General features: G+C 43.9%; 1 protein-coding gene across 4 annotated transcripts; it reads left to right on the top strand.

Annotated features, from left to right (window-relative positions):
- Positions 1 to 138: 138 nt before the first annotated feature.
- On the top strand, positions 139 to 11,324 carry mapk8a (mitogen-activated protein kinase 8a). 4 transcript variants are annotated; one of them, XM_084020566.1, is made up of 12 exons: positions 139 to 283; positions 4,009 to 4,175; positions 4,408 to 4,537; positions 4,655 to 4,713; positions 4,823 to 4,961; positions 5,999 to 6,164; positions 6,446 to 6,517; positions 7,332 to 7,514; positions 7,593 to 7,717; positions 7,856 to 7,919; positions 8,808 to 8,885; positions 9,235 to 11,324. In XM_084020566.1, the coding sequence occupies exons 1-12, from the start codon at positions 248 to 250 to the stop codon at positions 9,249 to 9,251; spliced, it is 1,236 nt and encodes a 411-aa protein (XP_083876692.1). In that variant the 5' UTR covers positions 139 to 247; the 3' UTR covers positions 9,252 to 11,324. The 4 variants fall into 4 exon arrangements, with proteins under 4 accessions (XP_083876692.1, XP_083876690.1, XP_083876689.1 ...); XM_084020564.1 differs by lacking the exon at positions 6,446 to 6,517 and adding an exon at positions 6,909 to 6,980 and having other exon boundaries at positions 140 to 283; positions 9,240 to 11,324; XM_084020563.1 differs by having other exon boundaries at positions 140 to 283; positions 9,240 to 11,324.
- Positions 11,325 to 11,400: the final 76 nt, after the last annotated feature.

Here is an 11,400-nt window from a genome sequence, read left to right as displayed (position 1 = left end):
CCTCGCGGTTTGACGGCGACAGGTCAGCGCCACCAATAGCGGGGTGGCGTGGGATCAGCTACACCGTAACCGTTTCTTTTTTTTTTTTTTTTTTTTTACCTAATCCGCCTGACGCCCAAAGGTGCGGTGGATCCCCCCGGCCGTATACGTGCGCTAGAGAGACGCCTGGGAAGGACGAACGACCTCGGCCAAACGCGCGGATTGTAGCCTGCTGCTGCTGCTGCTGCCGTAGGGCTGCTCCCCCACGATGATCATAACACTGCGGGCTCTCCTCGAACAAGGGGTAAGACACCGTAGTAGCCTCGTCTCGCTGCGGGACTCGGTGCTGGGACGTTTATCCATGCCGCGATCCCTTCGCTATTGCGCGCAGCGTGTCTCCGCAGGCCCCGGGGTGTCTGCGCAGGGACACGGATGATAACAACCGGGATGTCAGGTGGGTGCAGGGAGAATCCAAAACTACTAAGTGAACGTATTTTTTTTTTTTTTTTTTACCTTAATGTCCTCATTCAGTCACATGCCTTCGCAGAGCATGGCTCCGTGCGTGGATACACCCGCTGTTGTAGTGCAGCCCGTATAGAGACTAGATGGTGCACGCTGTGTGTAGCTATGGGTTTCTGCAGAGCCTCATATGCATGTCACACAGTCCTCAAACGATCCCGAAAGAAGATGTCAGCTAAATGTTGTCCTGATGACTCTGAACATGCAATAGCCCTCAGTTCATTAGGTGTCACTGCAGCATCTATCTATCTATCTATCTATCTATCTATCTATCTATCTATCTATCTATCTATCTATCTATCTATCTATCTATTTATGGCATACAATATCATCAAATTCCATCTCTATGTTTACATTAAAAAAGAACACATTTAAACACATATTAATGTCAGATGTGTCTATATATAAACACTTTTTTGCTTGAAACAGCATGCCTGTCTCACTATATAGGCTACCCTTCATGTGGACATTGGGCTGTCCTTCCATTTACCCCTGTGAAGGATTTTGCAACAATGACAGTTTGAGAGCATCCGTTTCCAAATGCATTTAGGTTTAGTTACAGAAAAAAAATACTTTTTTTTTTGACCTGTGTGAGCTCAGTGGTCCATAAAGCAAACCGCCTCTTTATTGTCACCACAAAACAAATATGTTATGAAATTTAAACCAGCAAAAAAAATGTGCAGCTTCATTTTTAATTTCCACGCTTCAATTATAATTATTTATCATTTATAAATATTTCACTCAACAGGACGTGTGCAATAGTGGAACAGACATATGACCAATCACTATCATGCTGTAAAGGGTCTATATTTTCAGTGAGGCCAATCAGCCCGAGCATAAAATAATATGATCATGTTTTGAACGGAAGTGGACCAAACACGATAGATAGATAGATAGATAGATAGATAGATAGATAGATAGATAGATAGATAGATAGATAGATAGATAGATAGAGCAGAAGAAAGGAAGGAAGGACGGAAGGAAGGAAGGGAGGAAGGGAGGAAGGGAGGAAGGAAGGATGGAGGAGGAGGTGGGTGTGTCTCTGTGGATGAGTGACGTACTGCTGGGACGCATGCCCCGTGCGCACTGCGCGTCCTGGCCTGTCAGTAGTAGCCAGATGGAAAACGTAGGCAAGTGAATTCGGTGAGGTCATGTATTTTTAAGCCGCACAACGGAATAAATCGCTCTTTACCGGCGGCACAAACAAATAGTCCGGAGCATTTCGCCAGTGGTCGGATCGCAGGGCGGATCGATCGCTTCGTTCGGGAGGTAAGATGAGGATTCGCACCTCTCTGCACCTCAGACGTGCTTATTGTTTGGCCGTGGGGGAGGGTCGTTTCGTCGCCGTGTGCACGCTGCTCCACCGTTGTTGTTCGAGGCTGTTACATCGCGGCTTCGTCGTGTTAACTCGACCGAAAATGCTGCCTTTTCTTTTGTCCGCGTCGTTGCACTGATCCGTCCACCACGTCGCCTACAGACCGTGAGGTCTGAGCGGCAGCTGCTCCGACTGCGCACCGTGTTTTCGGCAGCAGGCCCCGGCATATCCCGGTATGGCTGTCATGATCGCGTCTTCTTGTTCAGTGTCCGGCGGGTTTTTTTTTTTTTTTTTTTTTCAGCTCTCTGCGGCTTTTACAGCCATTTTTTTTAACCTGCATGCTCCCAGTGTCGCCGACGTGACGAGGGGTCGAGTGGTCAAGGTTAACACGCTGACATCGAGTTGCAATAAACAAGGGGTCGATATGATCCATCTGAGAGTGGGAGATGGAGCCTCTGTTTCTGTGGTTTCTACGCCCTGCTGACAGTTTGCATGTGTGGAGTAAAAAAAAAAAAAAGCATGTCAGATTTGCATTGGTCTTATATGTGCAGGATACACAGAGATGAGGGTCATATGTCAGGGATGCATGCACATTAGATATTCCACCTATGTAAAATCATATTATACAGTATTCTACTTTAAGGTGGGCTGTTATGGTTTATGTTATATCATTGCTGTGTTGATATGTGAACCGTTTTCCATAGGAATGGGTTTAATATAATATGTATGTTAACCACTGTTGCCAGGATGTGAATTGTCATTTATGTATGTGCATTGGAAGCCATACTTTAAATCATTAAAGTGTATCAGCTGAGAGAGAGATTAGAGTGCACTCTAGTAATGTTCATTTCAATTCATATTTATTGTGTCACAGATAAGATGCACAACTTTTTTTATAGTGAAAAATCAAATTACCTTAAATAAATCATATGGGAAAATGTATTTTTTTCTGTATCCTGTATTTTTACAGTCTGGCTTTCCACATGATAGCATGCTAGACATCACCTAGATGCATTACATCTCCCTACCATGAGGTCCAGACCTCTGAGGTGCTGCTGAGACTACTGATGTGGCTGCTGCTTCCCTGCACGGTGTAAATGTTGCAGCTGACACACAACTGCAATCTAATAGTGTGCCGTCGCTTGTGGAGGTATTTGTCGATGCAGCGTGTCGTTGTAAGCATCAATACTAGTTATTTCACAGCAGGGGCAGTAATATTAACACTTATGGGAATAAATAGGAATTAAGGCGATCAAGCCAGCCTGTGATTCTCTCCATACAATGTCCTGACCTTAATTATCCTCATGGACAGCCATTACTCCAGTAATTACCCTACCACAGAGTAGCAGATAACTGGATATAGACCGCGAACAGTACTATGCCGTAACTGCAACACCATTCAAGCTGCGATAGTGTAATTGTCTTCCTGTCTGAAATATAACAGAGGCGGCATGTCTATTTTCATGTTGTGAGGGAGGTGGATGTTATGTACGTCTTTGTGACGTTGGAGGAACAGAAGGAGAGCTGACTCATTTTATTCTGGCAATTAAATCCCTCATATGGGCCGTGTGTCGGCAGGCTGGATGTGTGGGGAGGGCGATTACGTTGCTTATTATGGCATTGCGGAAAGGGAAAGGAAGCCTCCTTTTTCTTCTTCTTCTTCTTTTTAGATTTCCACTTGGTTTCGCTTCAGTGAGACATGTTCGACGGGGGGACGTGATGCACACAAATTGGTGTCTCTGTGTTGCGTCTTATCTGGGCTCACAGCCGCGTGGTGCAACTTGACCCAGTTAACATGCGTGTGTGGAAGACCCGCTTGTAGAACTGGGCTGGAGTCCTGGGCCGGGGTCCAAACTTATAGGAATTATCACCAGGCTTGGTTTTCCAGTGTGGCAGAGCCATTGGGAGAGTCGTGTTTCACACGATAGGAGTAGACCTTCCCCGTCGCCTGCTGTTCTGCCACCACTGCTGATGGTATCGAGTCTTCCATCCTGGTGCGTTTTTTGCCGAGTTGCTGAGATAAAGAGCCGCAGCGCTGGCCTGAAGTGTGACATTCAGCAGCGGCTTTTCTCCTATTCTCATCCGTCGTCTTGGGAGCAGGGATTTGAACTCTCTGATTTTTGGCTGGTTTTCCAGCTTCATTGGTGTAGTCCAAGAAAATATTTAAAAGTGTGCCCATTTTTTTGTGTACGCAGAGGACATTTTTGGATGCGCAGAAAGCAGTAATCGAAGATTTCACCATGAATAAAAACAAGCGGGAAAGAGAGTTCTACAGCCTAGATGTTGGGGATTCGACGTTCACAGTACTGAAGCGATACCAGAATCTAAGACCCATCGGCTCGGGAGCGCAGGGGATCGTCTGGTGAGTGTTTGCAACCTCTTCTGTATTCAGTCAACAGCTTCTTGCTGAAATATGGCTCACTGTTTCCGATACGTCACTGGAACATTCATGAGAACCAACAAATATTTGCCACCTCGAGATTTATATTAACTGTGAATTGCTTTCCTTCGTTTGCACTTTTGTAACCTATAATCTCTAATACCAATTATGCTGTTATCATATTTTGAAATGGTCTGCTAACTCGGTTCCTCAGCTCCGCTTACGACCAGAACCTTGAGCGAAATGTTGCCATCAAGAAGCTGAGTCGGCCATTTCAGAATCAAACCCATGCCAAGAGGGCGTATAGGGAGCTCGTCCTGATGAAATGTGTCAACCACAAAAATGTAAGTATGCAAATGTTTTTCTGTCACATGACCAGCGGGAGGCGTGGCACTTTCAGAACGGGAACATTTCAAGTTTTATTTGACGTATAAATGATTTATGTCATTTTATACCCACAGATCATTGGCCTATTAAATGTATTCACACCACAAAAATCATTAGAAGACTTCCAAGATGTGTAAGTAACTACGTGTATTTGTGGATGTGCTTTGTTTTATAGCATACAGGATGTAATGTTCATAAAATTGAGTTACCTTCTTGCTGAAACCCATTTTCTGCGCTGTCAGGTATTTGGTGATGGAGCTGATGGATGCCAACCTGTGCCAGGTGATTCAGATGGAGCTGGACCACGAGAGGCTGTCTTATCTGCTTTATCAGACGCTGTGTGGCATCAAACACCTCCACGCCGCCGGCATCATTCACAGGGTAAGCATCAGATCAGCTGGCCGTGACGGCATAGACCGATGCCAGGCCAGTGACCCGGAGACGAACCGTTAAACCTGCGGTGACACTTGACACTGAAGTGTTAGGGCAAACGGTCAACTGGCACACCGTGAGGTGATGAATATAGTCTTTTAATTAACCAACAAAATTCGCCCTGAAAATATATCGGACATTCTGAATGAAATAACACTGAATTACTGGTAACTGAAGCTGATGTGATTTACGATTGCTTAGTTTAAGAAACATGCAGCCAGGTGTGCGTCTCACCACAAATTATATCATGTCTAATCGCCTATATTATATTCAATATATATTAAGAAATGGCCTTTTTTAAGGGAATGATGCATCTTCAACAAAACAGAATTTCTAGGAATGAAGAAGCACTGACAAAATCAGTATTGTAAAATGCCACTACTGTAAACTTTAAATGCATTTGCCACGAAGCAAAACACCTTTAATAAGGAAAATAGAGAGAATACTGGGTGCTCTCGGTTGTATAAGAGGCTTAGTTCAGGTGGACTCACACTTAGTCAAGGATGTAGTTAAAATGTCAGGACTCCTCTTTCCAGCCACGCCCAGAGAAAGACCCGGCGTGAGTGCAAACCGCTCGGTGTTCTCCTGTTGTACTCTGATATGCCGGAAAGCAATGAAGCCATTTTCCCTACATCCTTGACTCGGTGAGAGGAGGCTGGTTGTAAAGCCAGGCGCTTCCCTATTTCTACACCTTTAATGAGCAGTGTTCACTGCAGAGAAACATGAAATAGCTGCTGCAGGAGCTTGAACCTGGACCTGGACTAGCAGCTGGATTCTAGTCATGGTGGATTATGTATCAGGCTATTACTAATATTGTGATCATTAAAAAAATTGGTTGAAAAATGCACCATTTTACCTCAGAATGGTGTTTCCCTCCCCCAGGCCACTTTTCTTGCTCTAATACAATCGTATTTTTTGTCATTTGTCATTGCTTCCTATTAAGAAAACATGTATTTATTTATTTTTTGGTGTGTGTTCCTCTGTAGGACCTCAAGCCCAGTAACATAGTTGTCAAGTCAGATTGCACACTGAAGATTTTGGACTTTGGCTTGGCTCGGACGGCTGCCACGGGCCTCCTGATGACACCGTATGTGGTAACGCGCTACTACAGAGCACCGGAGGTTATCCTGGGCATGGGCTACCAGGCCAATGGTTAGTGATGCTCTATGTTCTGTATCCGTCACTCCGTCGAGCTGCACCCTTGTTGATTTTCACTGATGTTACACTGTAGTGGACCGTGTACTGTTTTCTTGTATTATGAGCCACATATAGGGGCCTGAAGATGAATCTTGCTGTTAACACTGTGTCAGCTGCATGGTGCTTCTGCACATGATGGGGTTTATTTGTAAGGAAGTGCTCACTAACTGGCGTCCTACGTGTCACTAACCTGCGTTTCTCTCATCGGCTTTGTTTACCGCGGCCCACTTCACTAGTGGACATATGGTCTGTGGGCTGCATACTGGCGGAAATGGTTCGCCATAAAATCCTCTTCCCAGGAAGGGACTGTATCCTTGGGTCGTTTTTTAAATTCTTCTTCACGTTTTCTTCAATCTTTCAACAGTTCTTGTGAAGTGTTTTTGCCGTGTCAGATCTGCACTAATTATCCATTTTTGGCTTAATTACAGCATGTTGTGCCAGGCTTGTTGCAGCATGCCTTATTTGAGGCTTTCTAGCCGGCGTGGGTTGTAAACATGTCAGTTTTCATTTGCTTCAACACTGCCTTGCTCCGTCATAGATCTGGCTGATGCTGCATGTTTCATTTCCATCCCACCACTGCCATTCTTGCTTGCGTTCTTCTCACTTTTGTTTGTGCTTTTTTTTTTATTTAAAAAAAAAAAAAATCTCACCATTTTGTCTGCATGTCCACCTCCCCGTCATCTAAACGTCCACCTCCAGTGGACGTGTGGTCAGTGGGCTGCATAGTGGCCGAGATGATCAGGGGAAGCGTGTTGTTCCCCGGCACTGATCGTATCCTTCCCCATCATTGATTGTCGTCACTTCATTCTGTGTGAAGAGAGAAAGCAACGCCATGTTGAATGTTTCCCTTCTGTCACTCTGCTTTATTCATTTTCAAGTTTTCCTCCCCGTCCTCCATCGTTGCTCTGCTGCACCCACCCACTGTGAGAATATCGAAGGCAAACCAGGACATACAGGGCAGTAGTATAATATAATATAATATAAGATAGATCCTGAGATGGAAGTATGTGTGTGGATTACAAAATGCAAGCTGTACAGTTACATGGTTGCCCTAATGGTGTGTTACTGTATGTGTGTGTGTTTGAGGGAATTCTCTCGATTTCCTTAACATTTACACTTCAGACATCGACCAGTGGAACAAGGTCATTGAGCAGCTCGGCACGCCGACTCAGGATTTTGTAATGAAGTTGAACCAGTCAGTAAGAACGTACGTAGAAAACAGGCCCCGCTACGCCGGCTACAGCTTTGAGAAGCTCTTCCCAGATGTTCTCTTCCCTGCCGACTCTGACCACAACAAACTGAAAGGTAGTGTTTTTTTTTTTAATCATATCGTGACGTAGAGAACACAGAACATCTCATGTATTTGTTGCTTCTCCCCTTCAGCGAGCCAAGCTAGAGATCTCTTAGCCAAGATGTTAGTGATCGATGCCTCCAAGCGCATATCCGTAGATGAGGCCCTGCAGCACCCCTATATCAACGTTTGGTACGACCCAGCTGAAGTGGAAGCGGTAAGTGGATCACCGATCGGAGCGCGTGATCCTCAAAAGGGTCGCATGGGATTTGAATGACATCACATTACATCAGTGGAAAGTTGGCATCGCCCTGGTATTACCAATGTGCCATTCAAGCCATTTTCTCTTTCTCAGCCCCCTCCAAAGGTCCTAGACAAACAGCTGGATGAGCGGGATCATACCGTGGACGAGTGGAAAGGTGAGACAGCATGCTAAGATTCTTAACACTGCACTCAACGCTCCACATTCAGTTCCAGCGTATCGTTTACCCTCTGGCTCCCAAGGCAGCGCTGGGATTTCCAAAGAGGTTTAGTCCGATTAAACGCAGTTATTTTGACATTTTGTTGGGCGTCCACATTGTTTTACCACCGCAACTCCAAGTTATCAGTTCAGAAGATGAATTAATGAACCAGCTGGTTAATTCAACATCTGATATATTAATATCCAGTTGCTATGACAGTCGCTATTAAATCTATTCACGATACTTAATAAATTAAATTTGGTACAAATCAGATGTGTTGAAATAGAAATGCTGGTCATATTCTATGATTAGTAGTTCACCGGCGGTGACGTGATTATTTGCTATTCACGGAAACCACAAAAATAAACAATGTCTAAAGAAATCCGGTAGGACAGCTGGTGAATGTGTGAGCATCCAGTCAGTTGTTTACAGACATTGTTGCCCGTGGAGCTCTGTATCTCCGCTATAGATGCCAGAGGGTGAGTTGTGTGACTTGAAATCCCCTTTGGAAGCCTCTCAGTTAGTGTTTTCCACTGCGGGGGGGAACCCGATTCTGTGGCGCATGGGAGGACTTCAGATTATGAGTAAATATCACTTTCAGTTGTGCAGCGGGGATGAGCTCATCCTAACCTCTGCCTGGTGATAATGACCCCTCATTCATTTTTAGAAGGGTCACACCAGCACAGCCCGTCCAAGTTAGACACATGATGCTGTTTGGACTGGACCGTACATGCAATACACTGCGAGCGCTCAGACAAAGTGCAACGAATTCTGTGCTACACCCATCAGTGATATTTCTCTCTCTCTCTTGCCACACGTAACCTTTTCCTGGTCTTTAATTTGTAGTGCTAATTTATAAGGAAGTGAGTGAATGGGAGGAGTGGACAAGAAACGGCGTGATAAGAGGCCAGCCGCCTCCTCTAGGTGAGTAATCACTATCCATTATTGAATAATGCAAATAGCTTAATAATTTCTCTTTTAAAAAAAGCTTTCTACAGTCTGTTAAATCTGTGATTAATGTGGTTAAACAGTCATTATTTCAATGTAAAGTACAACAGCATATTGAAATAAATGAAATATTTATCAATATAAAAAAAGACGTACTATTTTGAGAATGAAATGAGAATATTTTTAGAATAATTTTGTTATATTTCCTGACTAAAGTTGTCTAAACGACACATCTTTTGACCTGCAAGTGTTTTCTGGGAATAAAAAATGTTCGGGGCATTTGTGACTCCAATGAAACCTATGCGTTGACGTGTGTTTTTCGCAGCACAGGTGCAGCAGTGATCGACAGCCCCCCTCAGCCCACGTCCTCCTCCTCCTCGGCCAACGACGTCTCGTCCATGTCCACGGAGCCCACCGACCCGAGCAGCGACCCCACCATGACCTCCGAAACAGACAGCAGCTTGGACAGCCACACCTCTCTGGGTGCTCTGGCCTGCTGCAGATAACGCACACACACATACGTACACACCAAACACACACCTGCACACAAAAAGCAACCCCTTTCCTCATCAGCGAGTGTGATGGGAGAGGATTTAGGCCAACGGAACTTCTCATGTTAGTTTGTAGAGCTGCGCTTTTAATGTACAGGTACACTTTTAATGTACCCCCTCCCCCCTCCCCTCCTATACTGCTGTAAATGATTGTGGTTTGAAATTGTATCATTATTACTGTATTTTTGCTGCGAAGAATCAGAGTATGTTTTGATGTGAATCTGTGATGTATGTAAACGAAAGAGAGGGATGTCGAGTGTACTTTACACATTGCTGTTTTTTAGCTACTGCTGAACAGGCGAATACCTCACTGTTAGCACTGCAATATTACGTTGACTATATTTTTTTTGAATTGTTCATTTTGGCATTTTTGTATCGTTTCTGGGACATTTGGATGAATTGGACACCAGTTATCTTTTTAACGGTAGACTATTGGCGCACTTCATCTCGGATTGCAAATGAATGATTTTATTTTGATATCGTTCCTCATCTTTCTTGTAGAAAGCGTCCTTTTTGGTGTATCCGGCTTAACTTATTTCTTAGTATTACGTCACCTCTGATTGTGCGCATCTTGACGAGCAGTCGAATGGTCTGTTGCCCTGACACTGAATTTCTTTTTTTTTACTATAGCATATTGTTAACTGACTGTATTTTAAACTTGTTTAGTTACTTAGATGTAATTTCGTAGGAGAGGGTCTGTTGGATGAGGAGGAACAGGGTGAATGTAAGTGAATAGAAACGTGACATAGTGAGGAGCCAGTGATAACCGTTAGCCCTGTAACAATTTGAATATAGGCCACTCCACCGGCTAGAATGAGTTCTGTATGTGGGGACTGTCACCAGAGACTAAGTCTAAATGAGTCACTTTACCCTTTTGGCAGGTTCTTTCAGACATTATTCACAGCTGTCTGATATTTAACATATTTAATTTAAGTGCCCTTACTCAGTTCAATGATTTCAGTCCTCTCCGTTGCAGATGCTCCTCTCTTCTGTGGTGCGTCTTTCTGAGTTCTACCTCACACATGTACACACACACACACACACTCAAACACTCGTTTTTTGGAGATACAGTATACATATCATGGCACACATCATTCGAAAGAAATGTGAAAAAAAAAGAAACCTTTTTTTTTTTCTGTATTTGAGTTATTTATTTATTTATTTCAAGCTAGGAGGCATCTATTGTATGTAATGTACATTTCACTCAGAGGTACTATTTATATGCATTTTGTTTCAATTTTTTTTGTTTTCTGTGCAATATAATTTATAGATTAATATAGTCCGTGATTGATCTGTACATTTTACTGTCGAGTCAGGAAACGGGACATTTGCTATCGGCCATGGTATAACCTTTGGATGTATTTGATGGCTCAAATTCCCAACCTGTCTCTTCGCCCTTTTCATGGTTGGGCACTCCAGGCAGTAACCCCCTCCCCCAAGCATCAGCTCCCAGAATGCACTTTGGGGATTGTGACGCATGTCCTGACCCGTTCTGGGCCACTTCTGACCGACTGTTGTGGCTTCCTCTTTTTGTCGTTTTCCTCCCCTCCATCCTCTTCAAAAATAGAAAAGAATAGAATAGACTACGCATGAGTTTTCTCTGAGCAAATCTGGTTTTAGTGCAGGCACATTTAGAGGAAAGACGGGAAAGCCATTCAGCACGACGGATGCTGCAGTCTTCTGATGGTTTGGCCAAACGCTGTCGGCGAAGAGTTAACCTGTTATGGTGTGTTTTGATCAGGGCCAGAAGTGTGAAGTTTCACCTTCTGGATCTGAAATTGCCTCACTCACAGACCAATTATATACAACAAAAATGGAAACTGTCAACCTTCAACTCCAACAAATAAAAGAGTTGAATTTTAAAGTCTCTTATTGTTCTTTCTTTACATTTATTTTTCAAGACTATGAGTTCTAGGGGGGAAATGAACAGGGTGTGTATG

Source organism: Eutrigla gurnardus (assembly GCF_963514095.1).
Source record: "Eutrigla gurnardus genome assembly, chromosome: 11".
Taxonomy (NCBI): Eukaryota; Metazoa; Chordata; class Actinopteri; order Perciformes; family Triglidae; genus Eutrigla; species Eutrigla gurnardus.
The sequence above is the reverse complement of the archived record's forward strand: the minus strand, read 5'-3'. Positions and strand labels throughout refer to the sequence as shown.

What these genes read in the sequence shown, in the direction of transcription:
- mapk8a (XM_084020564.1), top strand. Translation starts at nt 248, where the DNA reads ATGATCATAACACTGCGGGCTCTCCTCGAACAAGGG. An exon ending in GTTGTTCCCCGGCACTGATC is followed by an intron (nt 6,981 to 7,331) that starts GTATCCTTCCCC and finishes TTTACACTTCAG; the next exon opens with ACATCGACCAGTGGAACAAG. An exon ending in TGACCACAACAAACTGAAAG is followed by an intron (nt 7,515 to 7,592) that starts GTAGTGTTTTTT and finishes TCTCCCCTTCAG; the next exon opens with CGAGCCAAGCTAGAGATCTC.